Here is a 24,469-nt window from a genome sequence, read left to right as displayed (position 1 = left end):
AACTATTTGCGTTGTGGGTGGCTAAGGATTCCTCTCTAAGAAGGGGGAATAATTTAGAGCAGTGTATAGCTATATAATACAGTATAGGTAGAATAGAAGGTAGTTGTCAGTGTCTAGATAAAGAATACTCCGGCCAAGACCGCAAAAAGCCCCCAGTAAGGTGCCAAAACTCCAGCCTCAGAGGTAGGTGTGCTTGCCGGAGAGCTGGTCTCTGTAGCATTGCCAGTAGATTCCTTCAGAATTCCCACTCCAAGCTCCAGGTTCTGACCATCCCAGACAGTGTAGTAGCCCTTCAGAACAGGACTTCCAATCACCCACACGGTTGCAAGCTCACTGATAGGCTCAGGAGAGTGAAGAATGACACCCTGACACTTTCCGGGGTGATCGGGATGTTCTCCCAAGTTGAAGGCATCCGCGGGCATGGTGAGGTTGACCATTTTGTCACCAGATCCAACAGTAAAAGTTAATTCCGGCTCGAGCTTCTTCATCACATCGCAGGGAGCTCCCCAGACGCCAAGCTTGTCGAGGAGCTTGATCTCAGGGCTGATTGCAGCATACATATCCTTGGCAGTTTGGTGATCTGGCGCCATGACGAACGCGGTACCAGTGTCGAGAAGAGACACAGCCTGAGTGAATGGCTTGCCTGTGGCCGAGTTCTTGACGGATTTCTTGTCGATGTAAAAGGTAGGATTGTCGATAAACCACTCTCCGACCAATGCTGTAACAGTAGCGTTGAATGGGACCTTGGTCAACTCTCCTTCATACTTGGAAGAGTCGATACCACCAAGTGTGGCTTCACCAGAGGCAGAACCACGGCCAGAGTTGAGAAACAGTGAAAATACTGGCGGAAGTTGTCCCGATTTAACAAGGTTCCAAAAAGTAGTCGTAAAGGTCTTGTTAAACTCGTGGTTAAACACAGATGCCCCCGGGGGACCGAGACCAAAGATGCCATCGATGTTGGGGCCTAGAGGGTTCTCGCCAAGCTCTTTGGGATACTCTTCGCTTAGGAAAAAGGTCTGGTTCTCGGCTGTAGCGTCGCCAATGGTGACCACGTCCGTGACGATTCGGCCTTGCATGGTGACAGGTTTGGCCAGGGGCTCGGCGTTGCCAGCAGTACCATAGCTAGCCTCGTACTGGTAGTTGGGCTCCTTGGAGTACGTGGAAGACTTTGAAGGGTCATAGGTGGTGTAGTTGCTGCAGGATGTGCATCCTTTCTTGGGCAGGACGAGGTCTGTAGAGCCGGTGTCGAAGAGGAGGTTGCTAACCTGTTAGTAGGGAAGCAGATGCTACAGTGGTAGACTTACAATTCTTCCTCAGGAGTACCGACAGAGATCTTGCCGTACCACTGGTAGTCGGTACCGTCCCACCAATTGTTGAGTTTCACTTTGGTGGGCTTTACAGATCGAGCAACCTTGGTGAGAGGTTCAGCTGAAGCCGTGGCTAGGCCAGCAACAAGGGCAGAGGCAAGCTTCATGCTGAAGGACAGGACAAGAGTCGAAGGCAAGATACAAAGAAGAGATGATGAGTTGATTGACATGAAACCAGACAAAACTTGCTTTATATACACACATGGCCTACAGTCCATCCATTGCTGTCAGCAATGCTTCACTGTAAGTGGGTAACATCACCATCGCAGGGTGAGCAAGGCAGGGGTTATGATTGGGCTGCTCGCCAATCAACAAAATATGGAGACGGCTGACAGGGCTGAGATGAAGATGACTGTGCTTCAAGACGTGAACGACCGTGTATTCGCGGTATCTAAGCCACGCCGGCATCTCCCCAACGCCAGTCCATGCAGTAAACGCCGTCGATCATCATTGTATTCATCGCCTACCACGGCCTCCTCCTCCAGGCATACCAGGCATACCGCCGCCCATACCCATCTGTCGCATCATAGCTTGCATGTCCATGCCTCCAGGCATGCCTCCACCTGCTCCGCCTCCCAGCATCCTCATCAAACTACCCATGTCGGGCATACCTCCGGCACCTCCAGCGCCGCCCATGCTCTGCAGTCGCTTCTGCATCGCGGCTAGCTGTTGTGCCTTGTTACCGCCTCCCATTGCCTGCTGTGCCCTCTGCATGTTCTTCATGTTTCCACCCATCTTCTTAGCCATGCCAGCCATCATGCGCTGTTGAGTGAGGAGATCCTCAACCTCGCGTACTGATGTTCCTGAACCTCGCGCAATTCGTGTCATTCGAGTCGGTTGGTCGATGAGAATCTTGCCGTCAGAGTCGAGCTCCTTGTCTGTCATCGAGTCACAAATGTAGATCATGCGCTTGAGCTTGGCGCCTCCCTCTTCATCGTCCATGCCCTGCATCATGTTGCTCATGCCAGGAATCATGCCAGCCATCTTGGATAGAGGTCCCATCTTCATAATGTTGGATAGCTGGTCTCGGAGATCGCGTACCGTAAAGATACCCTCTTGGATGTGCTTGATGGTGTCTTTTTGGTTGAGGTTCAGGCTCTGGACGTGTTCCATCAGACCAGCCATGTCGCCCATGCCTAGCAGCTTCTGCACAAACTGCTGAGGAGCAAATCGCTCGAGATCCAGCATGTGCTCACCAGTACCAATGAAGACAATTGGAGTGTGTGTCGCTGCGACCGCAGAGATGGCACCACCACCGTGTGCGTGACCATCCGTCTTTGTGATGATGATGGCTCCGAAATCAGCAGCCTCCTTGAACGCCTTGGCTTGCGACTCGGCCTGCTGACCGATAGAAGCATCAAGAACCATGATGGTCTCGTCTGGTTGGATGGCATTCTGAATGTCAATCATCTCCTGGAACAGGGCAGACTCTTGACGGTGGCGACCCGAGGTATCAACGATAATAACCTCGAATCTGTCCTTCTTAAACTGCTCCACACCAGCCCGCGCAACAACAGCAGGATCCGTCTCCGTGAGAGAACCATAGTATGGGATCTTGGCCTTGGTAGCGTTCTGCTTCAGCTGATCAAAGGCACCGGCTCGGAAGGTATCAGCGCACACCAGGCAAGACTTGAAGCCTCTAGACTGGTAATGCCTCGCCAGCTTTGTACACGTCGTGGTTTTACCGGCACCCTGCAGACCAACAAACATGATGACACTGCTCTTGCCCTTCTTCGGTCGGAACGAGTCGGCGTGGGGATCGACGAGTTTGACGAGTTCATCAAAGACGGCTTTCTGGATGAGGCGCTTCTTGTTGACGGCGGGAGGAAGTTCTTTGAAGTTTACGGTTGCTCGAATCGATTTCCGGAGCTGTCCAACGAGTCGCACGTTGACATCTGCTTCGAGGAGGGCGGCGCAAATCTCCTTGAGCATGGCATCAAAGGCCTGAGAGGTTAGCCGGGCGGAGACAAAGGGTCACGAGACGTGCCTTTTCGTCGAGATTCTGCTCGCGCGTCAAATTATTGACCGCCGCATTGATGCGACGGCCGAGATCTTGAAGAACCATGGCGTCTGTTGCGACTGAGCTGTCGCGGGGTATCACGATGTTGAATGCTGGCTGTGGCCACGATGAGGACGTGGGGCATAAGAGTTCGGGGGTAGTTTTTCCGTGCCGTCAACGGTTTGTGGGGTTGTCCCAATTCAGACATAAACACGGTATCAATTCAACAATTGCTTAATTACAGTGCCCTTCGCTCTCCTTGCGCCGCATCAATAGAAAGCTTCTGTTTCTCATCATTTGAGTCCTTTGTAAACTCGTCAATGTACTCTGGCAGCTTGACCTTGTTGTACGGGCTTGGCACTGGCTCCCCAAACGTCTGAGTGATTGGCAACACACCCGTCCACGTCGAATTGACCAGCTCCTCATTACTCATATCGCTCTTGTCATCTGTCGCACCTCCAGCACTAATCTTGGCGCTTGCTGAAGCAATTCGCACCTTGAGAATGTTGGTGCTCTGCATCTCGGCTGGCAACGGGGGTAGACGAGTGTGTCTCCAGCGATCAGGGACAACACTGTTGGTAATGAGTTCCATTGCGTACAGTTTCTCTTCCTCATCCTTCACTATGCTTGCATAGCCGAAAAGGACTGCCGAGCGATAGTTGTAGTTGTGAGAGTAGCTCGTGAGTGTCAAGACAAGGCCGTCGATGTGAGATGCCGCAACGCACACTGGCATGCCCTGATGCTCTTGTCCATCAACAACGGTAGTCTGGGACAGATTCATGATCCGTGAAGAGACATAGCCGTGAAGGTAGAGGTCCAGAGGATCGCTGAGATCGGCACTGGGACGTTCAAACGAGCCCATCTGCCCAATCATAGGCAGCACGACTGGGAAAGGCTGAGACGGCGAGTTGAACGAGATGTGAAGGATTGGGCAAGAATTGACAATACGGTGGACATTTTCAAGTTCATAGACTCCATGAACCTTGTACCGTTTAATGGTATTGGTGGAGTCTTTGGGATATTCAAGGTTGTAGCGACCCATGGTTGTTGTTGATCAGTGAACAGGGAGAGGCTTGACACTCTAATTATAACTCAGAGACATGTCAAGATAAGGGTATAATTACCTTGTACGGACAGTATTCAGTGGTGGCACGGATAACATCCCCTCAGAGGTGGTGCTTGTGCGGGGATGACCACAGTCTAGATAAGTGTGTTGCTCTGGAAATGATTGGTTCATCAGCCGAGGTAGTCCGGTCTGGATATTGGTGGCTTTTCCTGCATGGATAAGAAGGAATGTCATTGGGCTAGCTTCTAAAGAGCTGATGGAAACGTGCTAGAACAGCATCCGTCGTTGGTACACATTGGAATTCTACTGAGATGTGCGCCGATAAGGCATCTTCTCTGGCTGAATCGTTTATTCCGCACTATCAAGGCTACCATGTTCTTGTGCCTTATCGCAAGGCTCTATGATGGAGTTCAGGTTCTATACGACAAGTCCAAGGTCAAAAACCGTAGCAGAGATCCCAATTCCAAATCCCAATCCATCTCCATCACCAATCTCCTCGCCTACGCACCGCCAAAGACCAAAAGACTCTGGATGTTGACACTTCCAAAACCATGCTTCTACAAGAATCCTCGGCCACCGTGATAGGGAAACTCGGCCACAATCATGACGCCGATGTCCTCAACGCGAGCTCCAGCTTTACACAGGAGTCGGAGCACAACCCAAAGCATCGTCCCTGAGGCAAGTACATCGTCCAGCACCACAACTGACACACCCTCGGAGATCAAATCCGGGTTCACCTCAATCCCCTGCTCTGTGGAATAATGCTCTGCCCAAAGATGAGATGTGCGATGACGACGTGGAGACCAAAACAACTGGCGGAGGCAGTTTGCCGGCCTTGCGGATCGGTACCAAGGGTTTATTAAGCTGCTGGGCCAAGGGCGACGCAAAGAGAAAGCCGCCAGCTTCGCAGGAAGCTATGACATCGACTTTAGCCCAGTCTTCCGCGAAGTGAGTCTTGAACAAAGTACACAGGGTCAGTCCATTGGGACTCGAGACAACGTTAAGCACGTGGCGGAAGTCGACTGGGGTTGGGTTGTCAGGGATGGTGGGCACCATGCTAGAGCTCCGTATTAACATGTATGAGCAAGAGGGAGAATCCTGCCAACTTCCCGCCGCTGGAGCTCCTTTTATAGACGGCCATATGCCTTGTGTAACCAACACCAACAATGATCCAGAGGCCCATATGGAAAGATTGTTAAGCATCGTGTTTGTGATTTTATAGAATGTTTGTGCTTGGGTGTTTGGTATCTCCACCTTTCCCTTCTCAATCCGTATGCCCTCTATTACCATGCAATTACGCTGGCCATCTATTGTTGGGCGTAGGTGCTAGGTGGAGGCCATTCTGATTGAGAAGATAAGAGATGGCAGCAGCCAGAGAAACGCAGCGTATTCATCCCTCCTTGAGCATCAGACACCTTGTACCTTGACGGCTCCCCTTTTGTTGGTGGCCATTGGAGTTTCATCATGTTTGGGCTACGATGGCACATTGGCCTCTCTGAGAACAATGCTATCAACAAGAGAATGTGTCGTTTTGAACGCCCGTTACGTTGTTCGGCGGTAATCTCCAGTACGCGTAATCACAATAGCACAAAATATCACGTTTTACAGCCGGTTTGACTCACAGTATTGCCTAGTTGGTCACGGAGAATGATGGGCGTTTGATGGGCGCTTGATCAACGTATTTGCTGAGCTCTAGTAAACTCAATCCATTTGTTTAGTTACATATGTTTGTCACGCTCTCTATTGGCTCTGAAAGCAAGCTTCATACGGCAGCAACCTTCAGTTTACTCACACTGCCACTGATGGTCTAGACCAAAGCTTGTCTATCTCTATTCTGGGCTCCTTGTGATGAACTCAAACAGCGAGACATCCCCTCACTTGGCTTAAGCCACCATGAAAGCTCCCAACCTCTTATTGAGTCGGTTCCAGCCGCTCTTCAGCCCGACTCGACCTAGCCATTCTTTTTACAATCGGCTGAGCATGTGAGATGACTTGGCGGCGGACGTCAAATCTTATTGTTGCTGCAAGGTTTCTCTCAGCCCGTCTAGTGGAGCCGATTGGTTGCCCCAGCGGGTAACCCGGATCTCCCGGATAACTCGGATGCGGAGGGGAGATACGTCACAACTTTGTTTGCCAATATCAACTTCTAAACCCCTGTCTCCATCGTTTCTCCATCTTTGTTCGTCATTCTAGCAAACAACATGGCGGGTATCTCGGGAGATGGACTCGTTTTCAAGCGAAGACGCGTGGCACAGGCTTGCCAAACGTGCCGGGCGATGAAATCCAAGGTGAGTCTAACACAAGCAGTCCAAACTGTAGCTGACCTTTTAGTGCGACGGAAAGCGACCCGAATGTGGCCGGTGTCTGGGCTATGGATTCACATGTTCCTATGCCAAGGGCAGGTCCTGGAACCCAAGTCCCGGTACAGAAAAACGCGACGCTCTGAACCTCGACGTTGAAGAGCTTCGAGATACTATCGATCACTACGAGGAACTTGTTGGCAGGCTTCTCTCTGATTCTCCTCAGAAAGAATGCCATCTCAAAGAGTTCCACGAGGTAAAAGAACGAGCAAGACGAGCTCTAGATGGATTCACGCAAGACACCGATGCCGGCCCCTCCACCCAACTCTCGGATCCCAACCAGCATCGGTATCTTGGAGAAGTGAGCGATGTTCATTTCTTTAACTTGGTCAAGCGTTTCTTGCAGACAAGTCCAGGCGTCGAGCAAGACTTTGACAGTTACGAGCAGGAGGGTGAAGTATCGGTTGGTAAGAGTAGACCGACTGCTCTGCCAGAACCAGATGAGGCGAGAAGACTATGTGAGGTTTACTTTGAGACGATTCATCTGGCGTACCCTTTTATTCCCAAGTCTTTGTTTATGGAGACATGGGGTGGGTTCCAGGGGCCCCTGAGTGAGACGCATCACAATTCCACAGACCTAGCCATTCTATGTGAGTATTCATCCGCATATCCTGAGCCTACTAACCTGTTAGACGTCATTTGTGCCATTGGGTCATATTACAACTCGTTCCCCGGCCGAGACTCAAGCACAAACCACGAACATTACTTTCGATGCGCCGTCATTCACTCAGGGAAGCATCATTCGATCAACCAAGTCACATTGCTTCTTGTGCAGTGCTTCTATTTCCTCGCGATTTGCAAGACAGACAGGTAAGTTCCTTTCCAGTAATCAGACATGTCTAACGACTGTAGTTGCTGGATTGCATTGGGTCAAGCAGTCCGCATAGCTCAGAGTATTGGGCTGCATGTTGAGTCCAAGACTTCAAAACCTCGTGGACCTGTCGAGCTTGAGAGACGACGAAGAATATGGTACTCCATCTATGTTCTTGATCGTCTGCTGTCTCTCCAACTTGGACGTCCACCGGCTATACACGATGAGGATTGCAGCGTGCCCATGCCGTCCCGACGAGGGGACAATGACATTGATTGGACATCAAGCATCATTGAGCCTGTTGAAGGGCCATCTACGGGTGACTACTTTGTTGCAGTCATCGAGTTCTCTCGTATTGTTGGCCGTGTACTGAGCGACATCTACGGACCGGCACAGGAAAGACCAACGGCTGAGATGATGATATGTACACAGGTTCTAGACCGACAGCTCGTTGAGTGGAAGATGAATCTTCCTCGAAAGCTTCGATTCGATCTTGGACATGCATTCGATCCTAGTGTTGCTTTCAGGAGACAGGTAAGTCTAAACCATTGTTCTCTGCACTCGCTAACACGCCAAGCGAAACATGCTCGCCATCAAATATCACCATCTTCGCGCACTCATCCACCGACCATACCTCTGCTACCCTCTTCTCCGGCAACTTGACGACTCATCTGTGGCATTGGACTGGCCGTTATTGACTCTTTTCGAAAAGACATGCGCCAGTGAAGCACGAGAAACCGCCCGTCTTTTGCATCACGTATCTGACGAAAAGGACTTGGTCCACGAGTTTCCCTGGTGGCAGATGATTTCATGTCTGATATGCGCTGGCTCCATCCTGCTTGTTTCGAGCATCTTTGTTCAGCCCCCTATTGACGACCACAGCGTTTTTGACAGCGAAGGTCTTCGAGACGATGCTGAAACGTGCCTCAAGATGTTTGAAGCACTCAGCGTCAACTCCAAGAGTGCGAGAGTAGCAAGGGACATGATCAAAGGGTTGAAGCAATGTGGCTTCGAATGGAAGAGTGAGTACTTCTCACCAGTCTGTTCTTTGCTAACACATTCAAGAACACAGCAAGCAACTCCAACCAGAGATCACACAGGCACTGCAGTCTAGTGCGATCCAATTGCCCACGCAGATGCCAGCCCTAGAATACGTTGGGTTAGAGGGAGATTTGGCACTGGAGCAAACACCAACGCCACAAAACTGGCCAGCTGAGATTATTGATTCCATGGCTTGGTCGTCGCAGTTCTTTGGAGCAACACAGGGAGAGGGAGCCTGAGATGTGATTGTATGATAGCCTGTCAAATTATTCAGTGACGTTAACCATGTCTTCATCCCACCAAGTGATTTGAACACATGATACATTGTCGCCCCTGAATCAGAGCATAATGAGCAGGTTCCTCCCTAGCGCTAATCACGCAAAGGCCAGGTAGAAGCAAGCCCTGTGAAAGCCTTTACCAAGTTGTCAGGACTTAGAGACCCTGGCATATGTCACTGAAGGTCCCTATCAGCCTGTTTTAATCAGAGGCTTGCACTGGTATGTTATCCTAACCCCAAGGTTATCCAGGATACCAAATAATTATTCATTCGTCCTGAAAGGCCCAGGAGCATTTAATCATTGTTGAAGTCATCTCCTGTCCGATAATAGTGACTCTTTATACCCTCTCCAAACGAGGGCTCATCCTTTCCATCAAGGTGGGTTCCAGTGGTTGACGATAATCACTGCTCCATCAAGTGGCCGAGACTCCCGAGAGACAGTGATTTAGTGATGAATTGAACCAGTCCAAGAGATTCGGCTCTATCGCAGCTCCAATCGGTAAACTGCTCAGCACAGGACTAGCCTTTGATCCCACTCGTAAGATGCCAAATGCGGAAACTAATCTCTCAAAGAAGCGGTGGGGACAACCCAATAACACGGAAACTAATCCGCGTGGTCGGTGCGAGAGAGTGCGACCCAAAGGATCACGAACCCCTGTCGCGTTACAAAACCCCCATTTAGTAATCACATCTTACTTTCGCTTCTTCCTCAGCTTATGGTCTGTGATCTTTCAAAATCCCTCATCATAATCATCAAGATGTTCAAACGGCTTCTTCTAGGCTCGTTGCTGATCGCAGCGTTGGCCCTGCTCTTTGCTCAGGACTCCCCGCAGCGTCCGACACCCATTCAAGGCCGGAATAAGACGGCTCTGTTTCTGGTTAACGAGGAACATGGCCTATCCAACGTGCACATCGCTACGGCGTCAGCATTACTCGAGAAGCACCCGGATATCGAGGTTCATTTTGCTTCCTTCTCCAAGATTGCGAGCAAGCTAGAGAGAATCTCGCATTTTGCACGAAAACACAATCCCGAGTCCCGAGGTGTCGTGTTTCACAAGCTTAGTGGACCCTCGTACGCCGATTCGATACAGCAGGTTGGCAAGTCACTTGACAACATCCCTCATCCGCCGGGTATGGCTGGCATTGATCATCTATGCGAGGATATGCAGCTATGGATCTCTCCGTGGTCGGCAGAGGACCATTTCTCACTGTATCAAGAGATGCAAGCCATCATTGAAGACGTTGACCCTGCGGTTGTCGTACTGGATACACTGTTTCGACCTGGCATAGATGCGGCTCGTGACATGAACCGCCTGCATGCCATCATCAGTCCTAACTCTGTTGTCGATAACTTTCTGGGTGATCAGCCTTACGGAAGCATGTTTTGGAAATATCCAGCGTGAGTGGCTCACATTGTCCCTGTCACGCTTCTAACTGTTGCAGCATGTCATCGGGCTTTGATTTCCCTGTGCCTTGGAGGAATCTTCCTGAGAACATCTACCTCAACATGAAATTCATCTACAGTGTCGTCATGACTCCTGGTCTCAGTGCCAAGCGCAAGATTCTCCGAGAAAAGGGTCTCAAGGATCCCATCAACTTCTTTTCCATTTATCGACAGGATGCACCTTGGATCAGCATGACGACAGAGGGAGCTACTATTCCGGTCGATTATATCCCGCCCAATGTCACTCTTGCTGGACCAATCGTAGTTTCAGCTGCCCCAGCCGAGGAGCAGGACCCCAAGTTGGTCGAGTGGCTGAAGAAGGCACCAACCCTATTGGTCAACCTAGGAAGCTCAGTTTCTGTAAGTAGATCCCCCACGGGCAGACTATTCTAACAAAAGTAGTGGTCAGAAACACAGGCTTCCATAATGGGAGAAGCCCTAGCAACTCTGCTCGACAAGACAAACGTGCAGGTGCTGTGGAAGTTTAACAAGCACGGAGACTACTCGGACGACATCTTTGCGCAACTGAAGCCTCATCTTGACAGCGGTCGACTTAAGATGGAAAAGTGGCTCACCGTTGATCCAACCTCTCTCCTTTCTTCAGGATACATTGCAGCCTCGGTCCACCACGGAGGAGCCAACTGCTACAACGAAGCCATCTAGTATGTCTAAGCCCCCAGAGACGTCACCTGCTAACCCCCGCAGTGCTGGAGTTCCCCATATCATTATTCCCCTGTGGGCCGACCTATACGGATACGCTGCCCTAGCTGAAAACATCGGGGTCGGAGTCTGGGCATGCCGAGGTACCAACCCCGACTGGACTGTCGATCATCTAAGCCAGTCCCTACTCAAGGTGCTCGACAGCGGAGAAGCAAGCTTATCTATGCGGGAAAAGGCCAAGAAACTAGCTGAAAAGATCCATGCCGGTGGGGAGGGACGGGAAATTGCTGCCAAGAAAATAGCTGAGCTGGCCTACGTTGCGAGTCATGAGGCTTGAGTGCGGAGTTCATTCGTAAAGTCATTATAGAGGTCTAATGGCCGGGCAACCTTATCTAACTCGTTCCGCGACTACATCTGCCAAGCCACTCCCCGGTTCGTCGATCCTCCATACGCCTTTGGTTTGGTCCGCTAGTAGTTGCCAATTTGTGCCCTCCGCCAGACGGTGAAAGATGTGATGCTCGTCTCCAGGGATGCTGCTGAAGAGCAAAGGTTTCCATGTCTTTCCCTGTCTGGCCTCTTCTCTTCTCTTTTGTCGTTGCGCCTCCTCGATGTCATTCTTTGCTGCAGACGCTGCTCGATAGTTGCCTCGCTCAAGAGCCGATATAACGTCCTTCCATGCGTTCCGGGACTCCCGGTGGTCTTGTTCCTCGAGAGGATCGATGCTGATCGGTACAGGGACGGCTGAGGCGTCGTAGGATTCCAGCAGTTTCCCGTCGCCATCAGTTATCTTCCAACCATCACTCCAGATTCCCGACAACTTGAAACATGACTTTTTGGGCTTGTCTTTGTGGTAGACTCGTGCCTCGAAATAGTTTCTCTTTCCTCGAAAGAAGCCTGTGCCGGAAAAGTTGATTTCTGACACGTATCCAGAACTCGAAACGATGCTGTATGTGCCGATGATTTCAGGATAAAGACAGGCCGATAGAAAGCCGCGGACAAGTACATTTGGCAACGGTACCAAGTAGTCCTCGTCAAACTTGTCAATGTGGATTATCGCGTGACCGATTTGTTTGATGTTGATGTTGCCGTTGAACGTCATTTCAACCCTTCCGTATCCATCTGCTCTTATGCCATGCTCCTTGCTGGCAATGTGCATTGCCGTGATCGGTGGATGATGACTAACCTGCTCGACAACCAGTCTAACCGTGCTATCTGAGTCGGTCCATGATGCAAGAAACAATTCTCCAAGGAATGCATTCAGGGGCTTCTTGATGCTAACATTTGGGGCACCTCCGACGTAGAGTTGGTTCCGTAGGCCAGCCAGGAACATTTGCAGTATTGATAGACTGCGCCTAGCTGGATCTGGCTCGACTGCAGCGGCTGTAAATATTGATGGGCGTTGGGCCCAGCTGCCGGGGTTTTCGACAACTGAAGAGGGGGCCAAGAAGAAAGGCGGAGCAGTGACATTGGCGAGATCTAGATCTGATTTGAGGGTTGATAAGAACTAATTTGTTAGTTGGGCCGTGCAACTGACATGGATCTTACCTTGACGAGGTCAATAAACCGAGAAGATATTGACTTGTCTGCCTCATGAGCTGTTCTCTTGGTCTTCAGTAACGGCTCCATATTTGCGTTTGTCTACTGATTTTTCTTTTCCATCGCCCATCACATCTCTTTTATCTGATTCTCGACACGGAGGCTTCAACGTTTCGACTACACAGCCACAAACCCTGGTCAAACCGCCGGTGCAACGTTCTGCCGCCAGCCTATCGAATGAAGCTGCCGGGATGTCTATTGGCCCGGACGGATGAATGGACCCTCGGGGAGTTGAGAACCCGACAGCTAAAACCGGATGAGAACTAGCCGGGTAGACGCGTCAGCCTGAGTGGTGGATTTGGTTTCAGCACATGTCAGCTTGATGCATGGGTTTCACATGTCAATTGTTTTCTCTTTTCGCCGTGATAAGTCAGGCTGGCCTCAACTTTGGTATTTGATAAATAGATGGCCTTATCTCGAATGATTTTTGTGTGATTTCTGCTTGATCGATTTTGTGGCCCTTGGGCCTCAAAGGCCTCAGGATCCGTTGTTGGGCTTTAAATAATGCTCAGACCATTCCAGACCAGTAAAGTCCAAGTTGACAAGTGACAGAAACTTGGTAGATGACAAGTGGCCACAAGCTTTCAGCTTGATTATCTAGACAGAGTTGCTAGTCAGCTGACGAAAAGACGGTCAACAATGTCAATGGATAAGAGGAGCGAACCAGAATGCATGCATTTAGCACCTGCTCCCTAACAATGACGGTTCAAGCTCTTGTCTCAAGCCACTCTGTCAATGCATTTAGGGTAAGAGAGCATGCAGCCAACAATGAGGCCAGTCGTTCAGTGACATTCTCAACTAACCTAGACCAGATGAACTGTGAGATGGAATGAAATTTCAATAGAAGTGAGCACCCTGTTGGCTCGGCAGTTGACGTTCCACGTCTCCTCCGGATTCTCTGTCCTCCGTCTCTCCATCTCCGCCTCTCCATCTCCGCATCCTCCACATCCTCCACAATCCTCGATCCCCTCGATCCTCGATCCATCCCCAGACCAGATTCGGTAATGAACAGATTACTCAACTCGCAACCGAGACTCTATCCGTCTGTGGAACCCGAATTGCGCGTCATACGGATACCAGCAGATCCTCCTCTGAGTGACTCGGACTCCAGATGACGTTATCACGCCCGCAGTCGTACTACGAGCGATAGACAAACGCACATGGGGATCGACCCTCGTGATTGGATCTCCTGGCGGTCAAGATAAGCTTAATCATTGCTCTTGTCAACTGTCTCAGACGGCGCGTGTGATTCAATCTCCTAAACACAGCCACCTCAACCAATTTCGACCAATACTGACGCTATCTGTGTCTATCCGGCGATCGACAACTCTACAGACTATTACGAGGCTTGGCTGGGGAATTCCCCATGAAATAATGGATCTCGCGACGATCACGATAAGACTGGGGTTTCTTGACGACTATCCGCAGAATGACGTAGAGCTTGCGAATTTGCAAGAATTTGACCGAACATGCCGTGAAGCTGTCGGTGATACAGCCATTAAGGTTGTAAATAGGCTTAACTCGAGGTCCACCGTCCAACCGTCGCTTGGTAGAGGATGCAGCTAGCCTGGAGCTTCCGTTTGTATCTGTGATCCTTTGCTTCAACCAATGACGCGTCAGGTTGTACATTCCTGTGTAGAGCTTGGCGATAAGAGTTGAGATTCAACATTCACAGTCAGCCAAGCCAAGATGTGGTGAAACAGGACGCGATGAGTCGTAATCGAGGGGCTTAGCAGTAGGATCGAGTCAGTGGCCAGTAAAAGACGGCGTGTATAAGGCTGCAGATCACTCAGCTTGTTGGCGGCCAAGTACCGAGATCCACACGGGTGAGGCTTGAGTCTTGGCTGATCGTCCAGATACTGTACTGGATGCATCTTACTGTATGCATGTTTGTGCACTGTCTCACTGAAGAGCAAACAGTCACAGTCCGTCTCTTGGCGGCCTCCGAATAGGAATCCCTGTCCTACCACATGCCGCATGCAGGGAAGCCAACAGGTCGAGAGTCACAATTGTGCCCAACGGCCCGTGTAGCCATGCCATGGTTCGATTTGCAGTGTTTTATTCAGGGTATAGAATTTTCTGTCGTTTTTTCAAGCCTATAAAACGTCCATGCACTTGACCCATGGGCATGGTTTAATTACTGGGCTTAACCGAACGCCTGGGACGACTCCTTAACGGATCTGACCAGAGCCCCCGGCCGAGATTCGACAGGGGATGAGCTCTTCCCCGGCTTGGCACGGCACGTATCTGGTCTCCCGTGCGTCTCACCCTCTCTCACTGCCTCAATAGGTACGACTGGCAATATCGCCTCTTATCTTGGCGCAAGGGCACCCCGGCAGTCATCCTTGGCGCAAACAAAGCTTAGCGGCGCTGCGAGATTGACTGGTGCCCGATCTCTCGTGCAACCACATAATCTCAGATCTCAAACCTCCTGGAGCCCAGGCACGGCCAATCACAACCTTGCTGCCCCCTCGTGGTCGAAGCCTGATGGAATTTTAACTATCATTGCCCAACTCACCCTGGCACAAAAAGCACAGAGCCTCATTTACCGACGGGAACCTCTTCCGGCTGCGGTGAGCTGCCGGGGCCGAACCGGGATGCGAGAGCTCACCGTGGAAAGTCTGAACAATCAAGAGACACAATCAGCGCCAAGTTCCACTTCTCCCTGAGCCCAAGACGAAACCGCAAGGGTGATCGTCGCCTTGGGCTCTTGGCGACGACATACGCTCCCGGCATTGCGTGTCGTCTGGCGGGGGTCTGTACGCCCATGGCACAATGGATTCACTGTAGCTTCTCTGCACTGCCCCATGTCTTTCATCTCGCCAGCTATTTAGATCTGGGGATGCGCCCTATGCGGTCCAGACCATCCAGACCCAGACTCATCATCGATAACCATGTCTTCCCTATTCACACGAGAGGCTCCTAACCAGGAGTTGTGCGAGAAGTATGCTCAGTTCGCCTCGCACATGGTGAGATGGCAGTTCAAGATTATCTACTGGGTCATGTTTGTGTCCAATCTTTTGGTCTTGTTTGTGGCATCATGGACCTACATCAGGTATGCCTTGTGTTTGATTGTTTGTATCTTTCTAACAGGTAACAGAGGTCAAGCAGCACTCGAAAAACTTGCCCACAACCCCGGACTTCGAACGAAACGTCTACGACAATCCATCTTTATGTGTCTTGGCTGTGTCTCGGTCTCGACCGTCATCGTCGTCATGGAAGCCTACTCCATCCTTGCTCTCCAGTTCTGTGATGGAGAAGATCTCATCTCCCTCTACTGGTCCACCTGGACAATGATCCAAGTTGGATCTCTTATCGCCATGATGGGCATCATCCTTGCCCTTGCTCACTCACTTAGAGGCCGACGCCATCCGTAAGTCCCTCGAAAGCATCCCCAGATTGATCCAGCTAACCATCCAACCATCCAGACCATGGGCTCTTGCTCTCGGTACTCCGGTGCTTGTTATCGCCGGTGTCCTCCACCTGTTCCACGATTGCACCAAGAAGCGTGTTAAGAAGAAGCTTCAGCGCAACAAGATGGACTTTGACATTGGTCCTCCCATGAGTCAAGCGTAAGCACCATGATCATCGATACGAGGCTCAACTAACACAGACAGTAACACCATCTCGGTCAACCCCGATGAAGAGTCTGACTCTGACAATGACTACAAGGGAGAAGTGGTTGGGCTCACGTTTGACGGGGGCCCAATCGTCCGCTTCATCAACTCTGTTCCCGAGACTCTCCCAGAGCACGCACAGCTTCTTGGTTACTGTGCTGAGAAGCGACCCATCATCATTTGCAAGCGAGAGTCTGTGCAATTCTTGATGGATTCTCCTGCTACAGTTGCACCTTCGGTAGCCCCGAGCTGCCGCAAGGAAACCCCCTAGAAGCCTCAGCGTCAGACAACAGATTGACAACACTACCACACAACTACCGACTCGTGGCGTTACCACGGCACAGCCCAGACTGAGAGAGGATCCGAGTTTACTCGTTGCACCTCGTGCTCGTCAGGCCTACTACAGAGTCACGATGAGCACACACTACGTCGCGACGTGACCAAGCCGAGCCCAGCAAGGCGTACAGCCAAGGCTGGAGAGGCACTGGTGGCACTCGATTTCTTTTAACTGTTCACATGTATTTTGTATCGCCCACGGGCACTCGTCAGATGGACATTTCCTTGGTCAGCGCTTTCTTCTCTTCTAATTCTGTATTTTTCATCTCTTTGGGGGACATCACTGGCATGGCGGCGGATGGGCATGGGCCCTGGAGGCGGCACTCCGAGGTCGGGCAGGCTTGGGACTGGTCGGTACGGAAAAGTGCTTTTAGATAGATACCCATAGTATACGTTACCCTAGTAAATAATCGTTTGCGACAGGCTGAGCTTTGAGGCTGATGTGAAGTACGAGATAACGGTGATACCGTAAGCTATGAGATTAGGTGAGCTATGCAGGGAGATGAACGCTCTATGCAGATAAGCAAGTGCGACTACAGCATCCCAGTCAATAAGATAATAATACCAGCAATCCATGCAAGAGTTCGTGGCAGGCATAAGACATAAAGTGACCTGATAATGCAGATGCATTGAAGCGGTTTTATGCGTACTGTATGCACACACTGTGCACCGTGCCTGCATCCACTATGACATCGTCAGTTACCCCTCCCCCTCACTCTCCGAATTCGCACCGTACTCCGATCGGCCAATCCATCCCGAGGCTTAGTAAAGAAGCAGCTTTCTAATCAACACCATCAAATCTCGACTCAGCATCGCGACTCTGCCGTTTGTCTGCCTCAAGCATCATCATGAGCCTCGACAAGGTCAAGAACATCGTCCTGGTGCGTCTCTACCCTACACCTGCCGCATTCCACTGACCATCTAGGTCCTCTCGGGCAAGGGCGGAGTCGGCAAGTCCTCTGTCACTACCCAGCTCGCTCTATCTCTCGCTTCTTCTGGTCACTCTGTCGGTATCCTCGATGTTGATCTCACAGGGCCATCCATTCCCCGCATGCTCTCCATCGAAGCATCCAAGGTCACCCAGGTCCCTGGTGGATGGGCTCCGGTGCTCGTGCACGAAGCCGACGAGTCTAAAGGTCTAGGCAGTCTCCATGCCATGAGTCTAGGGTTTCTCCTCCCAAAGAGAGGCGATGCCGTTGTCTGGAGAGGTCCCAAGAAGACGGCCATGATCCGACAATTCCTCAAGGACGTGCTATGGGACGAGACAGACTACCTACTGATTGACACGCCGCCCGGAACAAGCGACGAACACATCTCGCTAGCCGAGACACTGCAGAGAGATGCCAGACCAGGACAGGTCGCGGGCGCAGTCGTCGTGACAACTCCCCAAGCCGTTGCTACAGCAGACGTTCGCAAGGAACTCAACTTTTGCACCAAGACAGGCATCCGTGTCCTTGGAGTCGTCGAGAACATGAGCGGTTACGTCTGCCCACACTGCTCAGAATGCACCGATATCTTTGGATCGGGAGGCGGAAAATCCATGGCCGAAGAGTTCAACGTTCCATTCCTAGGATCAGTACCCATGGACGCTCAGTTCATCACACTCGTCGAGGAGGGAAGACGACCAACATATCCCTCAGGGACCACGGTCAACGGAAAAGACTTGTCCACTCCCCAGGGGGAAGGGGAGAGCTTGGTTGATAAATACCAGGATTGCTCACTGTTCCATGTTTTCGAAGCAATCACTGACAAGGTGAGGGCCAATGCCAGCAACGCGCAGACCTGAGCTGGATCCAATGTGTCATGCCCTAGCAGCCAAGCAACGGATGGTCTGGTGGTCCACAACTACGCCCCTTTCTCGGGCCGTCGCCAGTTTTGCACCACGCTCTGCATGTTGTCACGCCAGGTCAGCAATATTACGGGTCGGCAAGCGAGTCTGGGACACATCATCAAGGGGTCATCATCGTTCCGACCTGCATGCGCGACATTTGGTTCCGAGACGACACGAGTTCACGGTACCTCTCTGCTGGAACCCGGCGTCAGGTACAAGGCGGCAGGCGGCAGCATCACCGAGACGGAGAACGAGCCCTCAGGCCAATAGAGACGGCACCTGAAATAGAGATGACGAAATAAATTGTGGCCAAATGCAAGGATTTGGCCCTGCCCCACAGATTTTTTCCCAGAAGCCAGTCGAAGTCGGCCGTGGAAGCCCAGCCCTGAACGAAAAGAGACAGTGTGGGTGGCCAAGGTTGAAAACCTGGCTGATTCAAACCTGGCTGGTTGGGCATCACCAGACAACAGCCAGTAATGGTCAGGCCGGCAGCCATTCACTGCAGCATCCACTGAAAATGTCCAACCACAGCCACCAGTGAAGCCCCGGAACCCGGGGACTCCCCCCGGGGAACCCTCCCGCAGTTGCTTCCAGCGCCAACTTACCGAGCCTTGACCCTGGCCACCTACGCACCGCCTCCCGGAGACCTTAGCACACCTTGAAATTTTGCTTCCTCACAAAACAACCCACCAGCCCCTCGATCAAGACCCAAAATTCTCTCACCGACTTGGTACATCAAAACTCTGTCTTCCATCGAGATTTGTGCTCTTGTCTCTATCAACTTTGAACTCTTGTGCTCTCGTGGCAATTTCTCCACGTCCAGCACTTCAGCAAGACCTCACGCGACCGTCTGCTTCCATCAAAACCATCAACACTTCAATGTCGAATAAACGCATATAATCTCTAGTCCAAAAGACACTCGACGGCCGTAATCGACCGTCACAACACTTCTCCGGTATTCTTCTCTGGGCTTCTATGCGGCCGACGGATCTTCTGCGCTTCCTCTTCTCGCGACCTTCCAAGTAAGTTTTCGTCAAGTTCGTGATAACTTCTCTCTCTAACCACGACTCCAGGCCCCGATAGCACCCCCTACACAGACATAGCAGTCGACAAACGTCGACATCCCAAACCCGATTCGATCCGACCGAGTCGCATCCCACACCCACCATTCCGTCACAAAACTTCCACCACACCGTTTGCTTCCGCCCTCCTTAACGTCCCCTCGAGAGACGTTAGCCTACCCATAACTCGACCGATTGCTGCTGGCTCCGCCAGCATCTGACAAGTCCCCGTACCTGTGGGCCTACTCTCTCAAACAGACGCCGCATAGTCTGTTTGAGCGGCAGCTAGTGCTCCGCGGACTCTGCCATCTGGGCAAAGAACAATCGGTACCTTGAGTTCATCCAGTCCACAGGATGTTTCCCTCTTCGGTTCCCAACAACTGTACCTTCTCGCCGGCCTCGGCCACTCCCCATCTGACCATCAACCATGATGTGGCCGCCGACCTCGACTCGACCAATGCTTTCGAGGGCCCCGAGAAGCTTCTTGAAGTCTGGTTCGCCCCCAGCCCGACTTCTCTGCCCCCAACTGCTCCCGCCAATGGCCTAAAGGCTGTTCCTGCTGATACCTGGGTCCCAATGCTCGACATGGTCAACTGCAAGGTTCTCTCTGTGCTTGACTCTGACAACATGGATGCCTACCTCTTGTCCGAGTCTAGCATGTTTGTCTTTCCTCACAAGATCATTCTCAAGACATGCGGCACCACGACTCTTCTCCTGGGACTCCAGCGCATGCTTCACATTGCGGCCAAGTACGGGTTCCCGTTCCACAATGCCAGCTCTGTCAACGATATCCGTGCTGCTGCCACTCCCTACCGCGTCTTTTACAGTCGCAAGAACTTTTTGTTCCCCGAGAAGCAGCAGGGACCCCATCGCAGCTGGAAGCAGGAGGTCAAGTACCTCGACGACATGTTTGACGGTGGAAGTGCCTATATGGTGGGCAAGATGAACGGTGACCACTGGTACCTGTACCTCACGTCTCCGAACCAGCAGGCCTTGACTCCCCCGAGGACCCCCGAGTCCGAGGTCAATGGTCCTCTGGCCAAGATCCCCGTCGGGACATCGTTTGGTACTGGCCCCAGCGGTCATCACGACGAGACGCTCGAAATCCTCATGACGGACCTCGATCCTGAGAATGCCAAGCAGTTCTACTTGTCGCACGCGAGTGCGGTCGCTAGCGACAAGTTGGCTGCAGAGGCCCAGGATGCCCGCAGACAGGCCATCAACAGCCTGGGCGGGCTTGATCCAGTTGACGAAGTGGACGTCTTCTGCAACGGGGATGAGGAACCCATGCTCGACTCTACCGAGGCTCTGACGACCGAGGGCCACGCTCTGGGAACTGTCGTGTCGGAGAGCTGCGGCCTCTCCAGTGTCTACCCGACCACCGACTACCCTGATGCGCGTGTCGATGCCTACCTCTTCAGCCCTTGTGGTTTTTCTGCCAACGGAGTTGTTCCTCCTCAGGCTGAAGGGGCCAAGTCTGAGCATTACTTTACCGTCCACGTCACCCCTGAGCCTCACTGCTCCTTTGCCTCGTTCGAGACCAACGTCCCTGGTGGTCAGAGCGGACGAACCACGACCGAGATCATTGAGCAGGTTGTAAACATTTTCAAGCCTGGTCGCTTCAGCGTGACCCTGTTTGAGGCTAAGGCTCAGGCTCACAACCCCTATGGTATGGGTGACGATGACACCAAGGGATGGGCAGCCAACCGTCTGGTTGATCCTGTCCGGGGATACCGACGCATTGATCGTATTGTCCACGACTTCGAGGACTACGATCTCGTCTTTCGCTTCTACGAACGGGAGGGATGGGCCGGCACTAAGAATGCGCGAGTTGGTGAGCCTGCTAGCCCTACTCTCAAGTAAATGTTTGTGTTTTTGTATTGTTTATAACCAACTTTATACGTCCCTTATCGGCTTGGATTGGGCCTTGGACCTTGGACGAGATAGTATGAATGTATTGCTTTGACTGCTGCGCCTGATATGACCCTGGGATATGTAAACCAATTGTGAATTGATGCCATGAATTCAATGGAACAGTAACACCATGTGACCCAATTGAAGTCGAATTATACTGCATTTTAACCGTATTTTAACTGCATTTCTGGTGCTATTTTGATGCTTTTTATGATGACCCTCCTCGCAACGTCTTGACCGCTGGTCCGAGCTCAGCCTTGCACGTGACCACAGATCCAAGCCAAAATTTTCTACAATTCTTCAGCCTGCACCAGCAAACAGCAGCACCACAGCCAATTCACAACAACCGCCAAAATGCATCTCATGTACACCCTCGACGCCAACGGCAACCGCCTGTACACCCTCAAGAAGGTTGCCCACGGCCAGGTCACCAAGTCTGCGCACCCTGCGCGCTTCTCCCCCGACGACAAGTGGTCGCGACAGCGCGTCACCCTCAAGCGGCGATTCGAGCTCCTCCTGACCCAGCAGAGTGAGTATCAGAAGTCTCATAGGCTGTAGCTCAGCTAACAACCTGCAGAGGAGGAATAGACAACGGCATGGCGTTACGGTACGGCGTTTGGGACAAAAGTGCGAGTTGAGTGCGCCTCTAGACGACAATGGAGAGCGGCCGAGTCCTGCGATAGACGCGATCGAGTTATACTTGATTCATTCAATTCAATTCTAGTGCTTTCGCTTCGAGTTTACGTTGCGTCCTGCTCCCACGCGAATCTTGCCGTTTCCTCCAGATCTGTGACCGCTCAGGAGGTCAGGGAGATAATCCTGGTCCATAATATCCTTCTTTCGCTGGCGGCGCTGATCATCCGATGCCCTTGTAAACTCCTTTTGATCCTCTGAAAGGATGAGACTGTTACCCCAGTTGTTTTTTCCTCCTGCGTTCTTTGGTAGACGACCATTTGCAGAGCCGTGGACGGGCTTGGGAACGCTGTAGACGTTGCCACGGTTGTTCCACTGAAAGTTCTTCTTGAGGTGGATTGTAAAGTTGCCGAACTGATCTGTAGAGCAGCTAGCACGCATGAGCGTAGGCTGACCGCAAGAGGGACAGAACTGGCGGGACATGTCCTTTGTGATCTTGAAGCAGCCGTGGCAGCGGAGGACCCAGTTCTTGAGGTGGGTGATGCGGGCGAGCGACGGTGCGACGAGGTTGAGGCCCATGCGGAGGGCGACGTTTTGCATGGCGTAGTCGGAGGTGAGGACGGCAGCCTGGAGGGTCTTTTGGACGGGGGCAGAGGGGGTAGAGCCAGAGGTTGCGGCTTGTTTCTTCTTGAGGTTGGAGGGAGTGATCCAGCCGCCCTCGTCGTCGGAGGCATCGGAATCGTCTTCGGAGGGTTGTGTGTCTTCGGCTGGCTGTTGCTCGGACTCTTGCTCGACGGGCTCTTGCTTGTCGGCCTCTGTCTGTTGCTCAACTGGCTCGGGCTGTTTCTCGCTCTCTTGCTTCTCGACCTCGGGTTGGTCAGTCGCTTCTGGCTGCTTCTCAACCTCTGGCTCGGTCGCAGGCGTAGTCTCTGACTTCTCCTCTGACTTTTCTTCGGCCGTTGGTTGCTCGAGATTCAACTTTTCGACTTCGCTCTCCAGTGTCGCTTCGGGTTCCTTAGCCTCTTCCTTGTCTCCCTCGACCGCCTTGTTTGGTGGCCTTCCATTCATCCCCTTCTGTCCAGGCTCACTCCTCAACCTCCAGTCTCCTCCATTTCGCTCGATCTCCAGCTCATACCCTAGAGCCAACACCTCAATATCAGGCTTGCTCAGAACAGCCAAGTCTCCTGTTTTTCGCGCAAATTCACGAATGACCTTGACACTCTCTGGCTTGGGCGATCGCAGGGTAACGAAAGGCAGTAGAGTCGTCTCTACCCGGGACCGTGTGGCTGCATCCTTGATTTCGGAGATGATGCAGGGGAGGGTGTAGAGCTGCTCAGCCTTGGCGCGGAGGGTATTCGCAGGGGGATCGTTCTTGATCAGAGGACCGGTATCAAGGACCAGGCTGTGAATGGGCTTCAGCTCTTCTGAGGAGGCCATGATGGATTTGATGGTGTTGCTGTTCCTCAAGGCAGCGTAGTTTGGTGATATTTTTTGTGGTGACGCGGGGCAAACTTTTGCGATAAGATAAGATTAGATAAGAAATTTCTTTTCTTCATTTTCTTCATAATTATGGCACCTTGATAGACTCATAAATCGTCATAAGCAGCAGCATAAAATACAGGGTCAACATTGCATGATCTGATCGCGATCCCTTGTCACCAACTGCCGTCAATTAATACGACAATAACAACACCCATCACGTCAAATATCTTTGCATTTCACAATTGACATGCTCAAGAACACGTTATCAATCAATCTGGTGTGTGGGGCATGGACCAGCTGAGCAAAAAGGCGTTGACACTTGACCTAGAAAATTTGACAAGGGCGCCAACGACATGAAGGGCGTGCTCTCAGTGGATTAATAATGGACATTCCCCCCACGAGGTTCTCCAAGGGTTCATTCGACTCATTGTGGCTTGCTCTATCCAGGTTTTATTCGTGCCAGGTGACTCAGGTGTCAATGTCGCCCTTTAGGAGCCGAAGTCGGATCGTGTAAGCGATGGTCTGACAAATGCGCTAGACGGTGGTTTGAGGCTGATGAAAGAAATGAAGTCAGAGGGAGAACATCGAGACGAGCTGTGTGAGGGAGGTAAATGTCCCAGTAAGAAGAGATCGAGGCTCTTGATGTCTTTGAGCCTCACCCGACTTTTACGTACAAATTAAGTAGCAGATCCACGAAGACCCGCCATATTTACATGTATATTTACAGTGGGACTGCGGAGGACTTGGAGAATTTGGGGTCAAAAGCATCGTCTTTGATGCTATTTTCCCCGGACAAAAGCTACCAGTAAGCCGGGTTAACGGTGCTTACAGAGCTAGATCTCACCTGTAAGCCACCTCCATCAATTTGCTGCGATTCGCTCCCGATGATGACTCCCGGGGTCCGATGTCACCATGCGCCCTACAACTTGTCAACCCGTGGGTCAACCATGCGATGGGTCGTGATGGGTCGCGTC

The 24,469-nt window shown here is 51.7% G+C and overlaps 10 protein-coding genes and 1 pseudogene across 11 annotated transcripts, besides 1 other annotated feature; 6 read left to right on the top strand and 5 right to left on the bottom strand.

The window, feature by feature from the left end:
* Positions 1 to 113: 113 nt before the first annotated feature.
* On the bottom strand, positions 114 to 1,474 carry NCS57_00991600 (Peptidase A1 domain-containing protein; the record flags this gene model as incomplete). The annotated part of the gene is made up of 2 exons (XM_053059675.1): positions 114 to 1,260; positions 1,305 to 1,474. 2 exons carry the CDS (start codon positions 1,472 to 1,474, stop codon positions 114 to 116), a joined length of 1,317 nt encoding a protein of 438 aa, XP_052910069.1.
* Positions 1,475 to 1,823: 349 nt separating this feature from the next.
* NCS57_00991500 (Signal recognition particle 54 kDa protein) lies at positions 1,824 to 3,432 on the bottom strand (the record flags this gene model as incomplete). The annotated part of the gene is made up of 2 exons (XM_053059674.1): positions 1,824 to 3,311; positions 3,355 to 3,432. 2 exons carry the CDS (start codon positions 3,430 to 3,432, stop codon positions 1,824 to 1,826), a joined length of 1,566 nt encoding a protein of 521 aa, XP_052910068.1.
* Positions 3,433 to 3,604: 172 nt separating this feature from the next.
* On the bottom strand, positions 3,605 to 4,408 carry NCS57_00991400 (uncharacterized protein; the record flags this gene model as incomplete). Its single annotated transcript, XM_053059673.1, has 1 exon — positions 3,605 to 4,408. The coding sequence occupies one exon, from the start codon at positions 4,406 to 4,408 to the stop codon at positions 3,605 to 3,607; it is 804 nt and encodes a 267-aa protein (XP_052910067.1).
* Positions 4,409 to 6,618: 2,210 nt separating this feature from the next.
* Positions 6,619 to 8,883, top strand: NCS57_00991300 (Zn(2)-C6 fungal-type domain-containing protein; the record flags this gene model as incomplete). The annotated part of the gene is made up of 6 exons (XM_053059672.1): positions 6,619 to 6,720; positions 6,764 to 7,382; positions 7,425 to 7,602; positions 7,645 to 8,137; positions 8,181 to 8,625; positions 8,669 to 8,883. The coding sequence occupies exons 1-6, from the start codon at positions 6,634 to 6,636 to the stop codon at positions 8,881 to 8,883; spliced, it is 2,037 nt and encodes a 678-aa protein (XP_052910066.1). The 5' UTR covers positions 6,619 to 6,633.
* A 796-nt stretch (positions 8,884 to 9,679) lies between these two features.
* On the top strand, positions 9,680 to 11,362 carry NCS57_00991200 (uncharacterized protein; the record flags this gene model as incomplete). The annotated part of the gene is made up of 4 exons (XM_053059671.1): positions 9,680 to 10,320; positions 10,365 to 10,725; positions 10,768 to 11,027; positions 11,071 to 11,362. The coding sequence occupies 4 exons, from the start codon at positions 9,680 to 9,682 to the stop codon at positions 11,360 to 11,362; spliced, it is 1,554 nt and encodes a 517-aa protein (XP_052910065.1).
* A 51-nt stretch (positions 11,363 to 11,413) lies between these two features.
* NCS57_00991100 (uncharacterized protein) lies at positions 11,414 to 12,651 on the bottom strand (the record flags this gene model as incomplete). Its single annotated transcript, XM_053059670.1, has 2 exons — positions 11,414 to 12,529; positions 12,571 to 12,651. 2 exons carry the CDS (start codon positions 12,649 to 12,651, stop codon positions 11,414 to 11,416), a joined length of 1,197 nt encoding a protein of 398 aa, XP_052910064.1.
* A 2,849-nt stretch (positions 12,652 to 15,500) lies between these two features.
* NCS57_00991000 lies at positions 15,501 to 16,509 on the top strand (annotated as a pseudogene). The gene is made up of 4 exons: positions 15,501 to 15,676; positions 15,722 to 15,994; positions 16,050 to 16,193; positions 16,239 to 16,509.
* Positions 15,501 to 16,509: a sequence feature.
* An 865-nt stretch (positions 16,510 to 17,374) lies between these two features.
* Positions 17,375 to 18,360, top strand: NCS57_00990900 (Cytosolic Fe-S cluster assembly factor CFD1; the record flags this gene model as incomplete). The annotated part of the gene is made up of 2 exons (XM_053059669.1): positions 17,375 to 17,455; positions 17,500 to 18,360. The coding sequence occupies exons 1-2, from the start codon at positions 17,423 to 17,425 to the stop codon at positions 18,358 to 18,360; spliced, it is 894 nt and encodes a 297-aa protein (XP_052910063.1). The 5' UTR covers positions 17,375 to 17,422.
* A 1,460-nt stretch (positions 18,361 to 19,820) lies between these two features.
* Positions 19,821 to 21,329, top strand: NCS57_00990800 (Adenosylmethionine decarboxylase; the record flags this gene model as incomplete). Its single annotated transcript, XM_053059668.1, has 1 exon — positions 19,821 to 21,329. The coding sequence occupies one exon, from the start codon at positions 19,821 to 19,823 to the stop codon at positions 21,327 to 21,329; it is 1,509 nt and encodes a 502-aa protein (XP_052910062.1).
* Positions 21,330 to 21,734: 405 nt separating this feature from the next.
* On the top strand, positions 21,735 to 21,968 carry NCS57_00990700 (H/ACA ribonucleoprotein complex subunit NOP10; the record flags this gene model as incomplete). Its single annotated transcript, XM_053059667.1, has 2 exons — positions 21,735 to 21,909; positions 21,958 to 21,968. The coding sequence occupies 2 exons, from the start codon at positions 21,735 to 21,737 to the stop codon at positions 21,966 to 21,968; spliced, it is 186 nt and encodes a 61-aa protein (XP_052910061.1).
* A 132-nt stretch (positions 21,969 to 22,100) lies between these two features.
* On the bottom strand, positions 22,101 to 23,450 carry NCS57_00990600 (20S-pre-rRNA D-site endonuclease NOB1; the record flags this gene model as incomplete). Its single annotated transcript, XM_053059666.1, has 1 exon — positions 22,101 to 23,450. The coding sequence occupies one exon, from the start codon at positions 23,448 to 23,450 to the stop codon at positions 22,101 to 22,103; it is 1,350 nt and encodes a 449-aa protein (XP_052910060.1).
* Between the last annotated feature and the right edge of the window lie 1,019 nt (positions 23,451 to 24,469).

Source organism: Fusarium keratoplasticum, chromosome 8, assembly GCF_025433545.1.
Source record: "Fusarium keratoplasticum isolate Fu6.1 chromosome 8, whole genome shotgun sequence".
Classification (NCBI taxonomy): domain Eukaryota; kingdom Fungi; phylum Ascomycota; class Sordariomycetes; order Hypocreales; family Nectriaceae; genus Fusarium; species Fusarium keratoplasticum.
This window is presented reverse-complemented; position numbering and strand designations above follow the sequence as displayed.